General features: G+C 46.9%; 1 protein-coding gene across 2 annotated transcripts in view; it reads left to right on the top strand.

The window, feature by feature from the left end:
* The window catches only part of LOC117868032 (cystathionine beta-synthase-like), a 47,327-nt gene that overhangs the window by 17,196 nt on the left and 10,164 nt on the right, over positions 1–19,967 (top strand). For both annotated transcript variants that reach the window (XM_034753618.1, XM_034753626.1), the window contains exons 3-10: positions 2,887–2,993; positions 9,665–9,799; positions 12,139–12,218; positions 13,471–13,602; positions 15,226–15,295; positions 16,632–16,723; positions 17,561–17,686; positions 19,222–19,306. In XM_034753618.1, coding sequence (XP_034609509.1) covers positions 2,887–2,993; positions 9,665–9,799; positions 12,139–12,218; positions 13,471–13,602; positions 15,226–15,295; positions 16,632–16,723; positions 17,561–17,686; positions 19,222–19,306 — 827 coding nt within the window. The remainder of the gene's footprint in view (positions 1–2,886; positions 2,994–9,664; positions 9,800–12,138; positions 12,219–13,470; positions 13,603–15,225; positions 15,296–16,631; positions 16,724–17,560; positions 17,687–19,221; positions 19,307–19,967) is intronic.

The following is a 19,967-nucleotide window of genomic DNA, read 5'->3' as shown; positions in this document are numbered from 1 at the left end:
TTTGTCAAGTCTGACCTTAAAAACCTCTAAGGATTCCACCACCTCCCTAGGTAACCCAGTCCAGTGCTTCTCCAACCTCCTAGTGAAATTTTTTTTCCTAATATACTACCTAAACCTCCCCCACTGCAACTTGAGACCATTACTGCTTGTTCTGTCTTCTGCTACCACTGAGAACAGTCTAGATCCATCCTCCATGGAACCCCCTTTCAGGTAGTTGAAAGCAGCTATCAAATCCCCCCTCATTCTTCTCTTCTGCAGACTAAATAAACCCAGTTCCCTCAGCCTCTCCTCATAAGTCATGTGCTCCAGCCCCCAATCATTTTTATTGCCCTCTTCTGGACTCTTTCCAATTTTTTCACATCCTTCTTGTAGTGTGGGGTCCAAAACTGGACACAGTCCTCCAGATGAGGCCTCACCAATGCCGAATAAAGGGATATGATCACATCCCTCGATCTGCTGGCAATGCTCTTACTTATACAGCCCAAAATGGTGTTAGCCTTCTTGGCAACAAGGGCACACTGTTGATTCATATCCAACTTCTCATCTACTGTAACCCGTAGGTCCTTTTCTGCAGAACTGCTGCCTAGCCACTCGGTCCCTAATCTGTAGCAGTGCATGGGATTCTTCCGTCCTAAGTACAGGACTCTTCACTTGTCCTTGTTGAACCTCATGAAATTTCTTTTGGCCCAATCCTCTAATTTGTCTAGGTCCCTCTGTATCCTATGCCTACCCTTCAGCGTATCTACCACTCCTCCCAGTTTAGTGTCATCTGCAAACTTGCTGAGGGTGCAATCCACGCCATGCTCCAGATCATTAATGAAGATATTGAACAAAACCGGCCCCAGGACCGACCCTTGGGGCACTCCCCTTGATACTGGCTGCCAACTAGACATGGAGCCATTAATCACTACCTGTTGAGCCCGACAACCTAGCCAGCTTTCTATCCACCTTATAGTCCAGTCATCCAGCCCATACTTCTTTAACTTGCTGGCAAGAATACTGTGGGAGACCGTATCAAAAGCTTTGCTAAAGTCAAGGAATAACATGTCCACTGCTTTCCCCTCATCCAGAGATCCAGTTATCACATCATAGAAGGCAATTAGGTTAGTCAGGCATGACTTGCCCTTGGTGAATCCATGCTGCCTGTTCCTGATCACTTTCCTATCTTCTAAGTGCTTCAGAATTGATTCCTTGAGGACCTGCTCCATGATTTTTCCAGGGACCGAGGTGAGGCTGACTGGCCTGTAGTTCCCCGGATCCTCCTCCTTCCCTTTTTTAAAGATGGGCACTACATTAGCCTTTTTCCAGTCATCCGGGACGTCCCCTGATCACCATGAGTTTTCAAAGATAATAGCCAATGGCTCTGCAATCACATCCGCCAACTCCTTTAGCATCCTCGGATGCAGTGCATCCGGCCCCATGGTCTTGTGCTCATCCAGCTTTTCTAAATGGTCCTGAACCACTTCTTTCTCCACAGAGGGCTGGTCACCTCCTCCCCATACAATCAGAGCCCTCCTGGGGGAGTGCATGCCTCCTCTAGATCAGGCTACAGGTGGCCTCACACCATCTGAACAAGTTTTTTTTACTTTCCATTTCCTGTCCTCTCTCTAACTCCACCCACTTGCAACCCAGTGAAGGAGCTGGGGAAGGGAAATGCATTACTATATACAGATGGGTACATCTACTGTTTCATCAAGGGGGGAAAAAGTCATGCACTATGCAAGTCAGTTTGGGCAGCTTCATTCCAATCAATGATGCTAGGAACTTTGACCCACCTCTGTAGCCACAGTTCACTTAGTGTCTATCGAAAAGAGCACAAGAAGAATAGATGACAGGCAGGCCCAAAAGTTCAGATTCACATACCTCCTGCCCACACACAGTGATGTGCTGGCAAACTTTAACAAGGGCTCCCGTAGAAGTTTTCAGCCTCCGCAGATGGTGCATGGGCCAGACCTTGTGTAAAATACATTCCCCTATTAAAAAATATCCATACATGTTTCTGCCACCATCCTGGCCCAGTATTTCCTGATGCACTGTGCTTAGCCCTTGAATGGAGGCATTTCTAGTTAACTCCCTTATCTGGAAGCTTTTCCTCAAAGAAGCAGCAGTGGTGGCAGGAGCTGTCTTGCAGCCTCTTCTCTCAGCAGTGGCTGGCTGGGTAAGCAGCTCCCTTCTGATAGAGGTCTAGTTGATCAGCTGGGGAATGAGTCTCCTTAGATTCTTGAGATGGGTGGGACTTACCTTACTGCTTTCAGCCTTCCCTTGCATGTCCATGAGTAGGTCCTAGCTAGCTAGTACGGCTGGGGAAGCACCAGCTGGCTCACGTTAGTTTACATTTGCAAGACTAACTTCACAAGGAAAAGGGCTACACATTTAGATTGTTGAAAGCCAAAGCTGAGTTTTTCCTTCATGCGGGGCTAAAAGGCCAACTCTGGTAACAGGTGGCTCTTTGAAGCCCCCCTCCAGCTGATCAGTGCATGCACAGCCACAGGGCAAGAGAAGTAAGAGGGTGAAAGCATTAAGAAGGGACATGTTTGGTTTTTGAATGGGCAACAGTGTCCTGCGAGTTGAATCACAAAGGCAGCTAAAATGAAGTTATTCATTGGGGGTGTTGCTGATGTAGGGGATGGCGGTATTTCCTACCACACCCTCCTGTAGTCCAGTTGACAGAGATTGTAGCTCTTTTTCATCACTGATGCCTATCATCATTAGTAATCTAGGCAATTAGTATGGTGTCCTGGAATCAAAATCTCCCTCAGCCCTCCTCTCCTGCAGATGTTGAAGCCTCTATTTCTCTCAAGTTTTGCTCTGGTTTCCTTTTTATGTGGATTTGAATGACAGTCACAGTTACCCTCAGTATATTTTTTTCTGCCTCCACTAACACAGGCCGGAAGAAACAAACATCCTGCCGAATATTCTGAAGAAAGTTGGCCGCACCCCTCTGGTTCGAATCAACAAGATTGGGAAAGCCTATGGACTGAAGTGTGAGCTCTGTGAGTATCCGACGTCCACTGCTCTTCTGTCAGGTTTTCTGAACTGAGTGGCAAGCTCAAAAGCTGGGGGGGACCAGGCCTCTTTTATAAGAGAGTCAGGAGTAACTAACTAAGGTTGGGAAAGTGTGAAAAGAAGGTGGAGAAATATGGCATATCTGGGATACTTCTAGACCTTTCCATTACGATTATTTATCAGAGCTAAAATAGTGGTCTGCATTTCAAACTGCAGTGTAACAAGCACCTGACTGACAGTAACCCAGGCCTTGATCCAGCAAGATGGTCTTCACAGGAAGACTCTTACTACCACCATTACTAGCCCTACTGCTCAGCTGCATTTTTGTTACTGCTGGAGCGTACGTATCCTGTGATTTTCATCTCCGTTTTTAACAAACAGGCTGTGTGTTGTGGAGCCACTCAGCTACTTGCAATACCGAGTGCAATTGAGGAGTATCAGGGTCAGCAGTTTTGGAGGGAGAAAATCTCAGAGCTGATGTAGCTGCTGCTCCTGTTCTTTGGCAGAGCCTGGGGGAACAGCAAAATAGAACAAACCAATCTATTCTGTATGGCCCCCATTCCTGTAGTACCTGAACGCTGCACAATCTCTAATGTAGTTATCCTTGCAACACCTCTGTCAAGTAGGGAAGTGTTGTTATCCCCATTTTATGAATGGAGAACTGAGGCACAGAGAGGCTGAGTGACTTGCCCAAAATCACACAGAAAGAAAGGGGACTGGAATGCAGATCGCTGAAGTCTTAGGCTAGTGCTCTAACCACTGGACCATCCTTCTCCTTTAAAGATGGCAGCATCTCTCTCCTGCCTGCCCATCTTCCTACATTAGAGAGACACAAGCCGGGTGAGGTATTATCTCTTATTGGAACAACTTCTGTTGGTGAGAGAGACAAGCACCATACAGAGCTCTTCTTCAGGTCTGGGAAGCAGGGCTGGCTCTAGGGTTCTTGCATCCCCAAGTGGCGCAAAAAAAAAAAAAAAGTCGCGATTGCGATCTGCGGCGGCAATTCGGTGGGAGGTACTTTGCTCCGAGCGGGAGTGAGGGACCGTCCGCCGAATTGCCGACGAATAGCTGGACGTGCCGCCCCTTTCCGGAGTGGCCGCCCCAAGCACCTGCTTGGCAAGCTGGTGCCTGGAGCCGGCCCTGCTGGGAAGGGTACTCCTAGCATCACAGCAAAATGCAAGGTGGAATAGATTGTTTAGCTTTAGCTTGTCTCTCTCACCAACAGAAGTTGGTGCAATAAAAGATATCACCTCATCCACCTTGTCTCTCTAATATCTTGGGACAGACATGGCCAAAGCTACACTTCATACATCTTCTGTAAGGTTGCCAGGTGTCCAGTTTTCAATCAGAACGCCCGGTTGAAAAGAGACCTGGCGGCTCCGGTCAGCATTGCTGACCGGGCCATTAAAAGTCTGGGGTCAAAGTAAAAAATTCCCATGATTCCTCTCCTGGCATCCATGTCTTCATCTGTATTTTGCCAGCACCATTTTAGAACTGCTGTCAGGCAGCATGGTGGAGGACACACTGCTGAGCACTAGGGTGACCACCTTTTCAAAAGGCAAAAGTGGGATACATGCAGGAGCCCGACCCTCACCATCCTCTTCCTCCGTGGCCCCACCCCCGGCCAGGCTGGAAGCTGGAGCCTGATCATGGTAAGAGCCGCCCAGGGAGCACAGACTGCTGTAGGGAACCCCGAATCCTGCACGTGCCCTGGGTGGGATGCCCAAAAGCGGCTCCTTGCCCATGTCCCCACCCCTGGGATGCGTCACCCAGGGCAGGTGGAGAGTCTGGGGCTCCCCACAGTGGCCCGGGCTCCCTGGGTGGCTCTTACCACAGCCCAACTCCGGCTTCTGGCCTGGCCAGGGCCTTGGGGGTGGGATAGGAGGAGCAGGGGGTGGGGCCTCGTGGTGAGGGTAAGGCCCTCCTCAGCCCCCCCCAACACTAGGAAGAGGCTGGCGCTGCCCCTGAGTCTCAGGCAGGCGCAGAGCGGCGTCGCAGGGAGTCATTCAGCCCGGGAACGGGACTTGAACTCTGCATTTCGGGACTGACCTACCCAATTCAAGTGGCTCCTGAGCGCTGCAATCATGACAGCCATTAATACAAACAGGATAAGGTATGTGCTTTTGACAGTTGTGCACCCAGATGGGTTTGGCTTGGTGGCTTTGGATGGCTGGCCTATATGGCTACAGGTGAAGGAGGAGCAGAAGGATGAATTCAACTAGTTATTTCTGCAGGGAATTTTCCTGGAGCAGGTTCACGTGGATGAGAGCCCTTTATGGTCTCAAAGAATTAAAAGTGACTGATGGGACAAGAGGGTGACTCAGAACCGGGATGACAGGCAGCAGCAGAACTTCAGGAGGCGGACGGCTACTTTCCTATAGAGACCTGTGCAGAGCTCACCCCTGAGCTGCAGCAGCAGAACAGCAGGAGAGGTCCCCTCAGCATGGAGAAATATGTTGCCCTCACCCTCTGGGAGCTCGCCGCCCCTGATTGCCATTGGTCAGTGGCTAGCCAGTTTGTTGGTAGATCAACTATCAGGCCTGTTGTCACTGAGGTTTGCAGTGCTGTTCAGAGGGAGCTGCTGTGCTGTGTCACAAAGCATAGCAATGCACAGGAAGTTATTGATGGCTTTGCATAGATGGGGTTCCTGAACTATATAGGGACTATTCTTTGCCTCCCACATCACATCAAATATTTTATCAACAGGAAGGATATGTCTCATTGCTGCAAGGGCTGGCCAATCACTGTGGAAGGTTCACAGCTATTAATGCCAGGTGATCTGGAAAGGTCCAGGATGCCAGGATCTTTAGAAATTTAGGCCTGTTTGCTGGAATGAGCAAAGGGAACTTTTGCTCTCAGGATACCATAGACATTAGTGAAGTTGATTCCTCCTGCCATTCTGGGAGACCCAGCTCTCCCCTCTGCCTCCTTTTACTGGACACTTCGGGAAGAAAAAAGTTGACTTTTAACAATACCGTGTGTGGTTGCTGAATGAGAGCAGAGTGTGTGTTCGAAAAGACTGAGGGGAAGGTGGAGGTGTCTCATGGCAAGGCTGGATGACATGCTTTCTGTGATAGCTGCTTGCTGCATTTTGCACATCTGCGAGAGCAAGGGAGGGAGCCTCACAGAGGGAAGGGAGGAGGCGGTGGAGAGACTTTCTGAATGTTATGGACAGCTGGAGGGAGCACCTCTGCAAAATGCCCCAACTGGTTAGAGAAATAGAGTCAGGGATGTGTGTTGCTCTTACTTTGAGGCCAGGGGTAGTTGTGGATAATGAATGTTTTGTACCCAAGGAAATGACTGAAAAGTTTGTGTATTGATTTCAGGAGGAACTAGCTGAAAGCCCATGCTGTTGCATGGGTGTAATTCATAGTTGTGTGTAAAAACGCTGAAAATCACCTGACAACTTAACAATTGGATAGTAGCAGACTGCAAATCCCAGTGATGATTGAACCTGGTGAAATCCTGGACAAAAAGAGCTCTCAGCCATGCTTGCAGCTGCTTCTATTGCTTCACACTTACTCAGACGTTCTAGGTAGGGTGACCAAATGTCCCGATTTTATAGGGACAGTCCCGATTTTTGGGTCTTTTTCTTATATAGGCTCCTATTACCCCCCACCCCCGTCCCGATTTTTCACACTTGCTGTCTGGTCACCCTAGTTCTAGGCTTCAGAATGACACACACACAGAATGATAACCCTGGAATCTTATTATATAGATTAATACTATGGGATGAGTATCAAAGGGGTAGCCGTGTTAGTCTGGATCTATAAAAGCAGCAAAGAGTCCTGTGGCACCTTATAGACTAACAGACATATTGGAGCATGAGCTTTCATGGGTGAATGGGATGGATATTCTAATGATGCAAGAGAGTTGTTCCTCAGTGAAATTTTTTAGCTTTGCCTTGTCCCATCATTTGGGGTTGGTGGTGCTTGTTTGCCATCCCACATATTTTTATCAAGTGCGTTTTCCAAGCTGACACATACTTTCTTCATGTCCTCCTTCAGTGTCTCATACCACCTTTTTCTAGGTCTTCCTCATCTTTGTCCTGGTATTACTAGCGCTTGTACTCTCTGGCCAACATATCCCATGTCTCATTGTCTCAGGTGATCCAGCAAATGACATAGTTAATAAATAACACGCCTTGAATAAAAAAAGAGCATAGTGCATGCATCATGTGCATCAGGTCCCTCTCCAGAACCATGCATTCCATTCTAATTCTTTATGAATGCCCCAGGAACCCATCCCTTCACTCCTCTGCCTTCATATCCCTTTATTGGGATACAGTCACTACAGTCCCTCAATAGCATCTTTTTCTTCACTTGGAGAATTGCTAGTCTTTCAGCAGGTGATAAGGCCCCTGTATGTGCAGGCTGTAGCATTGCAGGTGCTAAGGGAAATCAGAAAAAGCACAGGCAGTTATTGTCCTGTGGCTTGTCTCCATGCTAACAATGATTAAATGTTTGTTTTCTCCCAGTTTTGGGGTCCCATTCCCATCTGCTCTTCTCACTCTGAGGTTCATTTCAAGATAAGACATTTTCCAGTGTACCTTTCCCCTGGTATCGGGCCCCTGTATCAAAGGCTGGATGAGTTGGTGTAGCAGGGATGGAGAGAGGACAGGCAACGGGCAGATTATTAATTACTTGTGCACTTCTGCAGGCTGCCCATACATTGGAGGTTGTTACTAGGAGGCATGTCCCCAGGAGACACAGAAGGGGCTTGTTCAAAGAGTCAGTGAGCAAACCAGGAAGATATGCAGTGCTGCTATTTACCAGGATGTTATCTCCCCAGCTGGTGCAGGACTGGAAAGGAAACATAAGTTAAATGAGTGGCCTTGCGGTCTCTTTTATTACACCTGTCGATCAGCACAAAGTACACTGCAAAATAAACTTTTGTGGTAACTGGTGTGAACAAGGAGTTAACAATGCTGTGGGAATGACTAAAAATAGTCATGTTTGCCTTTTGGAATGTCCCTGTAGTCTGATTTTGGCAATTTACCTCATAAAATTTAAACCCTGAAAGTACATTGTCTACTGATTTGTTTTCGTAAGGGCGTTCCTTGCAGAGTACGGTCCTAACAACTCAGCGTGGGTTAAGGTGATACAAACTAGCTCTTAGATTGTAAATTCCATCCTGTCTCCTCCCTGTTCTGTTCAGCACGAGTTCAGCTGTTGGCCTTCAACAAACAGGGCCAGGTTCTGTTACCCCTCCTCTCCCTGAATAGTATTTACTCCAAAAGTTGTCCCAGCCCCATGGACTTCTTGTGGAGTAAGGTCCCAATCCTGCTCTGATTGAAGCCAGTATCAAAACTCCCTTGGCTTCAAAGGGAACATGAACCGGCTCTAAGATACTACTCAAGAGGAGTAAGAATATGAGAATCTGGCCCAGTGATAATTATTTATTTCATTAGGTAGCGCAGAAAAACAGCACAAAAAGTTACTTTCAAAGCTCTACGTCTTTATAAATCTACAACAACACAGGAACTGCTGCACCAGAAAAGGCCAGTGATTAAGGCTGTGAGTTTGCAGCAGAGATCGTGGAAGTCATGGATTCCGTGACTTTCTGTGACCTCCATGAAATTCCGTAGCTGCAGTGGACAGTGTGGCTGACCCTAGGGCCACCAGAGCAACTGGCCCTGGAGCCAGCTGCTTAGGCAGCCCCGGGGCCAGCCAGTGCCAATGTCAGCTGCTAAGGTGGCCCCACAGTCCGCCAGACGGGTTGCTTTTGAGTGGCCCCGAGGATAATCGCACCAGCTGCTGCTTGGTGGCTCTGGGCAACTGGCCCCAGAGACCGCCCTAGCAGTGGCTGGGTGTGGCTGGCCCTGGGGACCGCCTGAGCAACTGTCCTGGGGTGGCGGAGCAGTGGCCGGAGTGCGGCCCTGGGGGTGACCAGAGCAGCCGGTGCTCGGCAGCCTCAGGCATCTGGCCCCTGGGCCCCCCAGAGCAGTGGTTGGTGGGACTGGAGCCAGGCTCCCCAGAGTAGCGGTGGCTGCGGGTCCCGGGCAGCTAAGATTTAGTCAGGGGTGTTTATAGTAAAAGTCATAGTCATAGGCCATGAGTTTCTGTTTATTGCCCATGACCATGACTTTTACTAAAAATACCCATGACTAAATTGTAGCCTTAACCATGAGCTGTGCACTCACTTCTTCTATCTCTGACACTGGCTGCTGTTCGATGCCTCAGAGGAAGGAGAAACACCCACTTTATGACTGTGTGACCCAACCTGGCAATCCTCTTGTGTCCAGAAATGGGAGGACTGGTAGCTCATGAAACAGACTTAGAAATCTGGCACTCGGTAGTAGAACTTGTTATTATTTATTGACTTGAATTTTTCTGAATAACAAATGCTATTAAAATGTAAAACAAACAATATCTCTTCATTCCATCTCTTATGTACCTGGCCCTTATGCTATAGACTAACGCTGCAGATAATGATGTGTTTGGGGGTTTGCTAGTGGTTAATTACAATGACATACCATACTTTTTGTGTTCTTGGAGGGGGGTGAATGGTGAGAATCGGAGAAGAACTGATGTGTTTCTCTGTGTAGAAGGCCATTCTGTTGTGATGGTTTTAGTGTATTTGATAGCAGGGATTAAATTGTATGCAGACAAGTTGGATTTGGGCTCATTTGTAATTTGGGCTCTCCTTCAAATTCTAGTAGCAAAGTGCGAGTTCTTCAATGCTGGGGGGAGTGTGAAGGATCGAATCGCCCTCAGGATGGTGGAGGATGCCGAAAGAGCTGGGATCATAAAACCCGGAGACACACTCATTGAGCCAACATCAGGAAACACAGGTAGGGACTGGATTTGTGGCCCTGCATTTGAACAGCATGGTAATGGAATAGAATGATGGCCTGATATTTTCAAGGGAGAGTGGAGGGGGTGGGATGGAAGCTTTTGGAACCTTTCAGCTCCTACTACAATGAAGAGGGGAAATGAGGCTTACTAAACCTTTTCTGTTAAATGCAGTTTTCCCTTTTCCAGTACCCATTGACCCTATCTGTTGCTGATGTATTCATGTTTGCAGGGAAAGTTTGATTAAGAAAATTTACCCCCTTGCCCGAGGTGCAGTTGCAGACATGTGTGTTACATTGTTTTACATGCTTTAGTCTGGAAATTAGCCTCTGTCCTTATAACTCTGTCTCTGTCCACAACTCACCCACCCCATCCCAAACTGTGCCTAGGTATTGCAACACACCAGAGGAAGTGAGATCTCAGGGGTGATTTAGTGCTGAAATTCCTAGATGGGTTAAAACCGCACTAAGGTGTCAAAACTGCAGAGCTAGTGTGTGGTAATATTGGGAGTTCGCTAACAACAATGCATCTAACAAAAAGTTCTAGAGGAGCTGATGCACGTAAAGCACATTTCCTGGCTGCGAGGTTATTGAATAGTTTAGAGTGAGTTTTCACAGGGGAATTTCCCTGAATTCCCCCAGCAAATAAATAGGCTTGGAAGGATTAGAAATGTCAGTAAATATTGATTTCACTGTACACACACACAAACCAATGGAAAAATATTTCCATCACTGACAATCAAAATTTACAGATAGGCAAAGTAAGAAAAATGCTGCTTGAGACATTATTATAGACAAAGTCCAGTGATCTGGACTTTTGAATTAGGCTTGTTACAAATGGACAAGTGAATGAATAGTAAAAGCAGGTGGGATTTGATGGTAGAAAGCTCTTTAGGTTGTATATTTTGACAGGTGATGTGGACGGTTTGTGTTTTAGTAGCTATAAAGCTTTGACTTTTTGAACCTTGATGTCTATTGTCATTAAGTCATTCTCTTACCTTGCCCCCATAATGTTCCACAACTTTGATCATTTAAATGGCTACAAATCTTTTAAAATGCTTAAAAATAAACATCAATATGATCCATCACAATGATAGCACAAATGAAAATTGAATTTTGCCAAGCTTACAAATATATCATCGCTTCTTCCATATCTGCCTTCTTTAGCCTCAGCTGGCCAGGAACAAGCTAGGGCCAGTTCATGGTTGGGAGAGAAGGTGCAGGAGCTTTTCCCCATTCTGTAGCTTGCACAAGAAGAAGACACAACTGGCCAGGGCTGCACCCTTCCGATTTTCCTGGTGGAGTGCAGCACCCACAAGCAGCTAGGGCTATGGGTCTGTCTCCCCCCAACCCCTCCCTCTAGCAGGCCAAACAAGACCAGCATAGTTGAGAGGGATTAAACTGCACCCTATGCAAGAGTGTAGATGCCACAGAGCTCAGGAAGGAATTCTGCACCCCTGAGGCAGCATTCCTCCTTGTACTTGTCTAGGGGTCATGTGACTCCACACCGCCTCCCACACTGGGCTGTGCCTGAATGGCATGATTGAGCTCAGAGTCAGGGCCTTACAGTGGCATTTCTTTGCCTTTCTCTTATCTGACCATTTGATCTAGCTCTAATACTAAAGCTATTTCTACCAATCTTCTGACAGGCTGCAGCCTGAATTTAACCTTCTGCGGGTATTGCAGACTTTTTCAACAGCATGTCCTAGTACAGAAGCAATGTTTCACGCCTGCCCTGCGCATCGTCTTGTATCAATTCAGAATCTAAAGCCTCATTTGCCGTCCCCAGCCAGCATGGGAACAGCTGGCTCGGTCAGTCATTCAGAGTGAAATTAGAGCACAGATACACTTTGCCAACTAGCTATGGAGTGAGACTGGCGCATGGGCAGCTTTATCCCACAAATTAGACTGCTGGGGGTGGGGTGCGTTAAGCAGACCTGAGGAGAATAGAGAGCTGTCTAAGTGTAATTATATCTTTTCTGTGTGAAACGACACGTGGGAAAACAAGAGACTGGCGCTTTGCTAAGTGTAGAAAAATGCTTCTGAGCCTTTCCAGTCCCTTCAGTTTGTATGCTGTGAAAATACACTGCTCCTCCCCGGTTCTCAGGGACACAGAGACTTAATTACAAGTAAGCTCTCAAATTAGAACATCCTCCTACACTAGGACTGTCAGAGAGCATGCAAAAAGTCTAAGATGGTACATTGCTATTTAGCTTTTAAGTGCAAATCCATGAGCTACATTTACCAGATTAATGCGGGAGGTACAGGAGACTATGACTGTCAGTTGACCTTGCCAGATGCTGTCATTGAATAATTCCCTTTCCTCCCCCACTGCCTAGGAATCGGGCTGGCCCTGGTTGCTGCAGTGAAAGGCTATCGCTGCATCATTGTGTTGCCAGAGAAAATGAGCATGGAGAAGGTCAGAGTCCTTTATGGTATTACACTGAAATCCTGGGAATGGGGAAAGTTCTCTCTCTTGAGAACTAGTGAACCCTTTCCTATATAGGGTAACGATCCTAGTTACAAGTAATGGCATATTTTTGTAGTTATTCAAAAGAGTTCTCTGGACAATGAAGCAGGCAATGATAATCTGACTGATTATCTGGAGTCAGCTATGCAGCTGGTGCAATATATTAGCCAAATATGGTACATTTCTGCACAGAGATGATGCAATTTTATGTCTACGGGTGTGTGTGATGGTTAGAGCAAAGGAAAGGTATGCAGGACTCCTTGATTCTATTTCCAGTTCTGCTGCCAACTTCTTGTGTGACTTTTGGCAAGTCACTTAACCTCTCTGTCCATTTCCCTTTATGTAAACTGAAGATATTTATATTAACTTCATAGGAGTATTAACCAGATTTCTCAAGAAACCCCATCAAGATGGCAAAAATTTCACATGATCTTGTGAGATTTCCTCCATTTGCGGCAAAAATCTCACAATAACAGTTTGCAAGACTTTGGCGCCTTTGAATTCAGACCTGAATCCTAGCCCTGACTTGGCTCAAACCTCAACCCTAACCTAAACCTCACCTGGATCAAACACCACCTCCTCAGCCCAACTGTAATAACCCACCCAACAAATGATCAGAAACCGAAGAGCTCTAATACCTAGCTCTCCTGTTCTCACCGCCAGACAAGTGTCTCTCTGTTGATAAACACTCATTCTCAGGTACTCCGTTCCTGTGCTTATGGCCAGTTTGCTCTACCTGTGTTCTGGGTCTGTGCCGGGGCTGCCCAGTCCATGGTGTACATTAGAGCAGCCTTGGGAGTGCTCTAACATATGCTTTGCTCCATATGCTTCTTGGAAACCAGCAAATAGTAGTAGTGCAGTGGATTCTGGTCATGCCCCCCAGCTACCACTTCAGTGTAGAGGCTAGGAGCATGGCCAGGCTAGACTCCTTATGCCAGGTTGGGAAGGCCTTCTGTATTTAGGAGTATTTTCAGGTGGCATTTCTAACCAATTTAAAGGCCCATTATGCTGCCAGAGCGATGTAAAAGAGCATTAGTGAGTGTGACTGAGAATCAGACATTGTATCTCTAAACCACTCTAAATGTTAAATGTTTTATGAATGCAAAGCCCAGTCTGGCTTTTGACACTAATATGAATATATAGGTTCAGATTACCGGCAGTACAGGAGATCACTTTATTGTGTCTGCTTTATGATTTACAGGTTGATATACTAAGGGCTCTTGGTTCTGAGATTGTTAGGACTCCAGCCACCAACTTTGATTCCCCTGAGTCTAATGTTTCTGTTGCTCGGAGGCTGAGATATGAAATCCCGAACTCCCACATTCTGGACCAGGTAAATTCAATTACTTTTTGGGTTCTCTCTTTAAATCTGATTGCACAGGATTGCCTAGGTCTGCTCATCTCTCTCATCTCTCTGTAAGATGTTCAGTACCATTGTGGCACTTTCTTGCCACTGCATTTCTTCTCCCAGACACCAATGCTCATTTTTATGGCATGTGTGACTTGACTTCTCTTCCTTGAAGTACTGGGCTGCAAAAACAAAATAAGAGGCATATTCAGAGACTGTGAAACCTGAGGCAAAGTTTTTGGAGGTTTGAGCACATTTTGATCCTGTTCTAGCTGGAGAATGTTTTACCACCACTTTAAAGTAAATTTTTATGCTTATGAAAAGTTCTTGACTGGCAGCACTGGAAAAAAATATGTTGTGTATATAAATAGTCTCACAGTGAAGGTCAGACAAACTGCTTGTAATAACCCATGCTACAGAATGGGCAGTGGTAATCTGAACCCCACACATTGACGCATACATACAAGGATCACATTCTCAGGGATGGTACGTTCCTGCCACAGGGCTCACCTGCGGGAGGGAGAGATTAGTTTAGTCTTCTTGCCTAGGTGTTCATTGACCTCTCTACAGACCTTTCTGCGAATGAGCTTCAAACAACAACAACAAATAATACATGGGGCGGGGAGGGTTCTTTGCCATGGGGATTATGTGCTTTTTGGGTGCACTCTGGTCACATTTGCAGGTTTTTCTCTGCAATCAGGTGGATTCAAAACTCACTTTTTTAAAAAATGAAAGCTGAATTTCTCAGGGAATTGCTGGCCTCCAGGAGCTGGAACTTTAAGAAAAGCACCAAATAGCACAAGAATTGGCACCACTGAACTAGAAACACCCATGCCAGCAGCCCTGCACCAACTGCAGGGCTCAGAGTTCTGGGAGCTCCTTCTTTCCCCTCACCCGCTAGCCCTGCAGGCTGGGAGGTAGCTAAGAGTGCTTCTCCTCTGGAAGCACAAGACGGGGTGGCCAGCAGCGTACTCTGTCCCAGAAGGAATATGTCTGAGCAGGGCACAGTGGTCGTGCCCCTTCACCCCCATGAACACTCGACAGTGGCAAGGGATTAGCACAGAGGGGAGGCACAAACAACATCTGTTCCTATGAGCATAATTTCCCCTTCATGCCCGCTTCTGGTCTCTGCCGGTGTGTTGCCTCCAGAATTCCCTTGCTTAGACACTACACCCCCGTCCCAAACCCTCATGCAGCTCCCCCTCTTGCCAGTCTTCATCAGGCTCTGTCTGTTTTGTTTTCAGTCATGAAGGGATGTGCCATCTGACAGCATTGCCAGCACCAGATTTTCTATCAGCTTGGGTCTTCCATGGGGGGCATTGGGTTGGGTTTAGGGCCATAGCTGGGGACAACATTCCCGTCCTTCTGTTTAGCTCCTCACTGGAAAACATACCACACACTGCAGTACCTCCCTAAAGCCCAAGACACCAAGTTACAAGACTACTAGGACTCTCTCCCTGGGCCTGCTTGGACTGTGGTGCAGTGTTGCGCAGGACAAGGAGGGGGCTTTTTATGCCTTGAGTAAAACACCCCCGTAGCTATTCTTAGTTCAGTGTCTGACCCACCTTGTTAACCGTAACATACACTGTTCTCTGTTGTAATAAACAGTACCGAAATCCCGGCAACCCGATGGCTCATTATGACACCACCGCTGAGGAGATCCTGGAGCAGTGCGAAGGTACTGTTTGTTCTATCTCAGCCATGAATTGCACATGCCATATCCTTCTGAGGGAGGGTTCTGTTACTTTATGGACTTATTTATTTAAATGTATAGAAAAGCTAAAAAGAGACTTGGTAAGTTACAGGCACCCTTGACATAACTTTAAATAAAGCCTGAGTGCAGCAATTTGAGATGACCCACCTCCCCCTTGAACAATTTCCCACCCTTGTAATTACAATTCCCCTCCATTTTCAAAAGCCTGGGAAAAGAGATGAGCCTTGCAACACAGTTGGGCTCATTTGGATCCTGGGAGGAAGCGAATTGCAAAGTAGTGGGTCCCTCATGGAGAATGGCTAACCAGCAGTCTCCTCTCTCTTGTACCTAATGGGGCTTCAGCTCAACTGCCTCTGCTGCTCTCAACTGTGACAGGATGGCCTGGGGAATGTGTGGACATGACAAAGTGCTGAATGACACAGTGGAGGTGGCCATCTATCTGCAGTTGTGGCATCACTGTAATGGGTTAGTTAAGAGGATTAAATGGCTCAAGAGGCCTCCCTGGGACTATCCATATGAGTAATTGGCACACGGTAGCTGATCCTGCAAAGTCATTAGTAAATTAAAATGGCTCAAAACTTTGCGAGTGCTGCAGAGACTAATCCAGCTTCATTTGGTGACTGGAATAGGCAATAAAAGAATTTCAGTCCTTGTCTAGATGGGCAAAAATGGAACTCATCCCCAGTGGTAGAAAGAGTGAAAGGCATAGTGAAAACAGGGTTCAGGTGCTTTAACAAGGTTAGTTGACAATGGTGGCAAGAAAGCCTGAGCCCTATCTATACTATAACGTGTACCATCACTAACCCTGGCAGCAGCCAGTAACAAATTATGTCTCATTTTTGCCAGTGTAGTTACAGCCTAAAACTCTCAGGGCCTGAGTCTACTCTCACTTCCACCACTTTTACACCAGTGTAAATACAATGACTTCAGTGGAGCTGTTCCTGGCTTATACTGATATCAGAGCAGAATCAGGCTCTCTCTTAGCTGGATGCTAAGACCAGCCAAACCAATGCGCGCTATTGCTAATGTGTCTGCAGCATTTCAACACAATGTAGTCCAAAAGGATCGAGTTACCAAGCTAGCAATCTATCAAAGTACAATGGGGTGAAGCTTAGTGGCACATCAGAGCACTACAATGCTTCTGCTCACTGGCATGAATTCTGTCCAGTTTCTGACATGCACACGTTCTCTGTGCACAAGAACATGTGTAAAATACCTACTGATGTGACATGCCAGAATAAACCAATTGTGGAGAATATTTCCATCCTCTCTAAATGCTTCTCATCTCCTTTAACTGCAGGCAAGGTCCACATGGTTGTGGGTGGAGCTGGGACAGGAGGTACCATCACTGGCATTGGCAGAAAGCTGAAGGAGAAGTGCCCGGAATGCAAAGTAGGTAGAAAGACTGACCTGTGCATTGAGCATTAGTGGCTACCTGGTGTTTTTCTGCCCTTTTCTTTGACTAGAGTAATGCCCTTGATGTCACCTCTGGGGCGATGCCATTGACTGACTGCTCGCTCACCTGCAGCTGGGGTGAGCCTGATTATTAGAGTGTCTGTTTTCCACTTCTTCTGAACCAGGAAGTGTACGGATACAGCTCACTTTTGATAGTAACAATTTTCAGTTACTCTCAAAGTGAGCTGGATTCAGACTAGTGACTTAGGCCTAGTCTTCACTTACTGGCTGGTCCGGCGGCACGCCATCGATGTTCTGGGATCGATTTATTGCGTCTGGTTAAGACGCGATAAATCGATCCCGGATTGATCCCGGAAGTGCTCACAGTCAGCGCCAGTACTCCAGCTCGCCGAGAGGAGTACGCGGCGTCGACGGGGGGAGACTTCCGGCCGCGTCTGGACCGCGGTAAGTCCGGACTAAGGTACTTCGAATTCAGCTACGTTATTAACGTAGCTGAATTTGCGTACCTTAGTCCGAAGTCCGGACTAAGTGGGGACCAGCCCTTAGAGGTAAAAGGCTTCACAGCCCCATCACTAATCCTTGAGACTTTCAGTTCCCCACGCTTCTAAGATTAAATTGTAAAGCTGAGGAGAAGGAAAACTTCTGGGCAAAAGGGTCCTGTCTGTCCATGCCAACGGACAGGAATATTCATGCATACCTTGGGAAGAAAAACATTTTGCAGCCAAAATGAACACTGGTATTTTTTTCATTGGAGATGTTTCTGCATTTTCCCTAGGTTCTTAGTGTGGCTAACAAGTGATTCTTCCCTTTCAGATTGTTGGTGTAGATCCTGAAGGTTCCATTGTCGCTCTGCCCAGTGAGCTGAACACGGCAGAGGACGCAACCATGGAAGTAGAGGGGATTGGACATGACTTTATCCCAACTGTCCTTGACAGATCAGTATGTAGCATTGTGACAAGCAATGGGGAAGTGGGGAGGGAGGAGTGGTTAGGGCCCAGCCATGAAGTTTGGCTCTCGGACCAAACTGTCCCCACATTCAGAAGTGTTCAGATCCAGCGTCCAGTTCTGGCCCATCACTAATTGTTGAAAGTTAGCTGAAGTAGTTACCAATGCAAAAGAAGCTTAGAACCTGCCAAACCCATGGCACCATTCTCCATATGTCTGACCTAAATGAGCTGCAGGGAGAAGCCAAATTTAAGAGACAACCAGAAATATGCTGCAACGCTGCACCCCCTTGTTCTGTCTTTCTTTACAAACTTTCAGGCAGTTCTTATGGCCTTGTTAATAATGGGTCCCAGTGCTTTTCATTATTATCGTTATTTACTATTTGAATTCTAATAGAGCCGGAAGGCCCTGACCTGGGATAGGATCCGATAGTGCTAGATGCTGTGTACACAGAGGTTATTTCTAGACATACCACACCCTAGCTTTAGTGTAGCTAGCTCAGATGCTGGTAGAAATAAAGCTGCAGCAGCGTGGGCTGCGGTACAGGCTGTCTGCCGGAGTAATTACCAAGGGTTCTGGGCAGGCTCGGACAGCCAGTGCTGAAGCTCACGCTGCTGCAGCTTCCCTGCTACTGGTGCCTGAGTTAGCTAGATTAAAGTTATCGTGGGTATGTCTTCACAAGCTGCACTCACACCTGTGATTGCAGTGTAGACACACCTATGGAAGAGTCAGAGACCTTGCCCTGAAGGGCTTACAATCTAAAAGACACAGCAGGCAAACAGAGACAGTTATAAACAAACAACAATTGCCAGAAGTGCAACGCAACGTCGTCTCACTTTCTCCTTCACACAGCAACTCCCTTGCCCACCAGTCTGACCCATACCCAGTTGCCAGTCAGAGTTCTTCACAGCCCTAGCTTAGCCTGAATGGCCTCCTTCCCCACTCCCCGCCTCCACAGGAAAACACTCAGCCTGGTTCTCGGAGTCGCACACAAAACCAGAACCTCAGGTGTGAGCCCCTTCACGTTTTAGATCTGGTTGAATAACAGCGCTTGAATTTGAACCCATCCCTAGGGTTTTGGCCTGAAATCTCTGCCAAAGCATTTTGCAAGCCATCAGCACCACTGAATCTCTCCCTGAACCTTAACCCTGGTTCAGCAAAACCCTGAACCCTAGCTTAACCCTGACCCCGACGGGGATCTGAACACCACTTCCTCAGCCCACCACTACTCAAAACACATTAGACACTAACAGTTTTACTTCTGCAGCGTTGGCAGGAGCATATGAGGAATTAATTAATTAATTAATTAATTAAAATTCACCCCAGTGGAAGCTGAGGATGAAGCCTACATGTGCTTTGCCATATGTGTTCGTTTTCAAGTGCAGTGGCAAGTGATTTGATGCTGATGGAAGTGCAGGTGCTCAGCTCCTCTGAAAACCCGGCCTCCTGTACAGAGCAGAATGCGCCAGAGGGGAGGAGCCCAAAATAACATGTCTAGGACCCTAAAATCTTTCTCTCCTTCCTTTCAGGTGGTGGATCTGTGGTGCAAGTCCAATGACGCAGATTCCTTTCTCATGGCTCGCAGGCTGATTAGAGAGGAAGGATTATTGTGTGGTAAATTACTGAAGAATGTTATATCTGTTCATAAACATTTTCCATTTTAATTCCATCTTTTAATCATTTTAGACTAGAAAGCTCTTCAGGGCAGGTGGTGTCTGTGTTTTTGTGTCTTATACAGTTCCGAGCACATTCTCTGTGCTATACTGATGGGACCAGATCCTGAGTTGGTGTGAATTGATTTCATGGAGCTACAATGATTTATAGCAGCCCTGGATCTGACTCATGCTAAATAATTGTAATCTCATCTCATGTTCACACTTTTGCATAAGGAGGTAGAACTTCTGGGGCTACCTTTTTTTGGGTGCAGTGTCACATGAGCTGAGTGGAAAGATTAGTGGGATTCAGAGCAGGACAAACGGACAAAAACTGCAGCTCCACTAAGTCAGCCATAGGAGGTTATATTTGCTGTCTTTGAGCTGTTGCCATATGATACTGGAAGGTGCAAGGATTGAAGCAGGACGTTTTGAGATGTCCTGTTAAAGTAAGGTGTTCTTACAGCTCCCAGTCCCTGGTGCAAGGAGAAATACTTTGTAAGAGAAACCAAACAGCTTTTCAAAATGAACAGTTGTCCTTGTGCAAATGCTGTTTACAGATGGACGTCAGTGCCACTCCACAAGGCATCAGTGCAACTCAGCTGGCTGCACTCTCAGCCCTG

The sequence above is a fragment of the Trachemys scripta genome, chromosome 1 (genome assembly GCF_013100865.1).
Source record: "Trachemys scripta elegans isolate TJP31775 chromosome 1, CAS_Tse_1.0, whole genome shotgun sequence".
NCBI lineage: Eukaryota > Metazoa > Chordata > Testudines > Emydidae > Trachemys > Trachemys scripta.
Note: the sequence above shows the minus strand (reverse complement) of the source record. Positions and strands in the feature narration are given on the sequence as shown.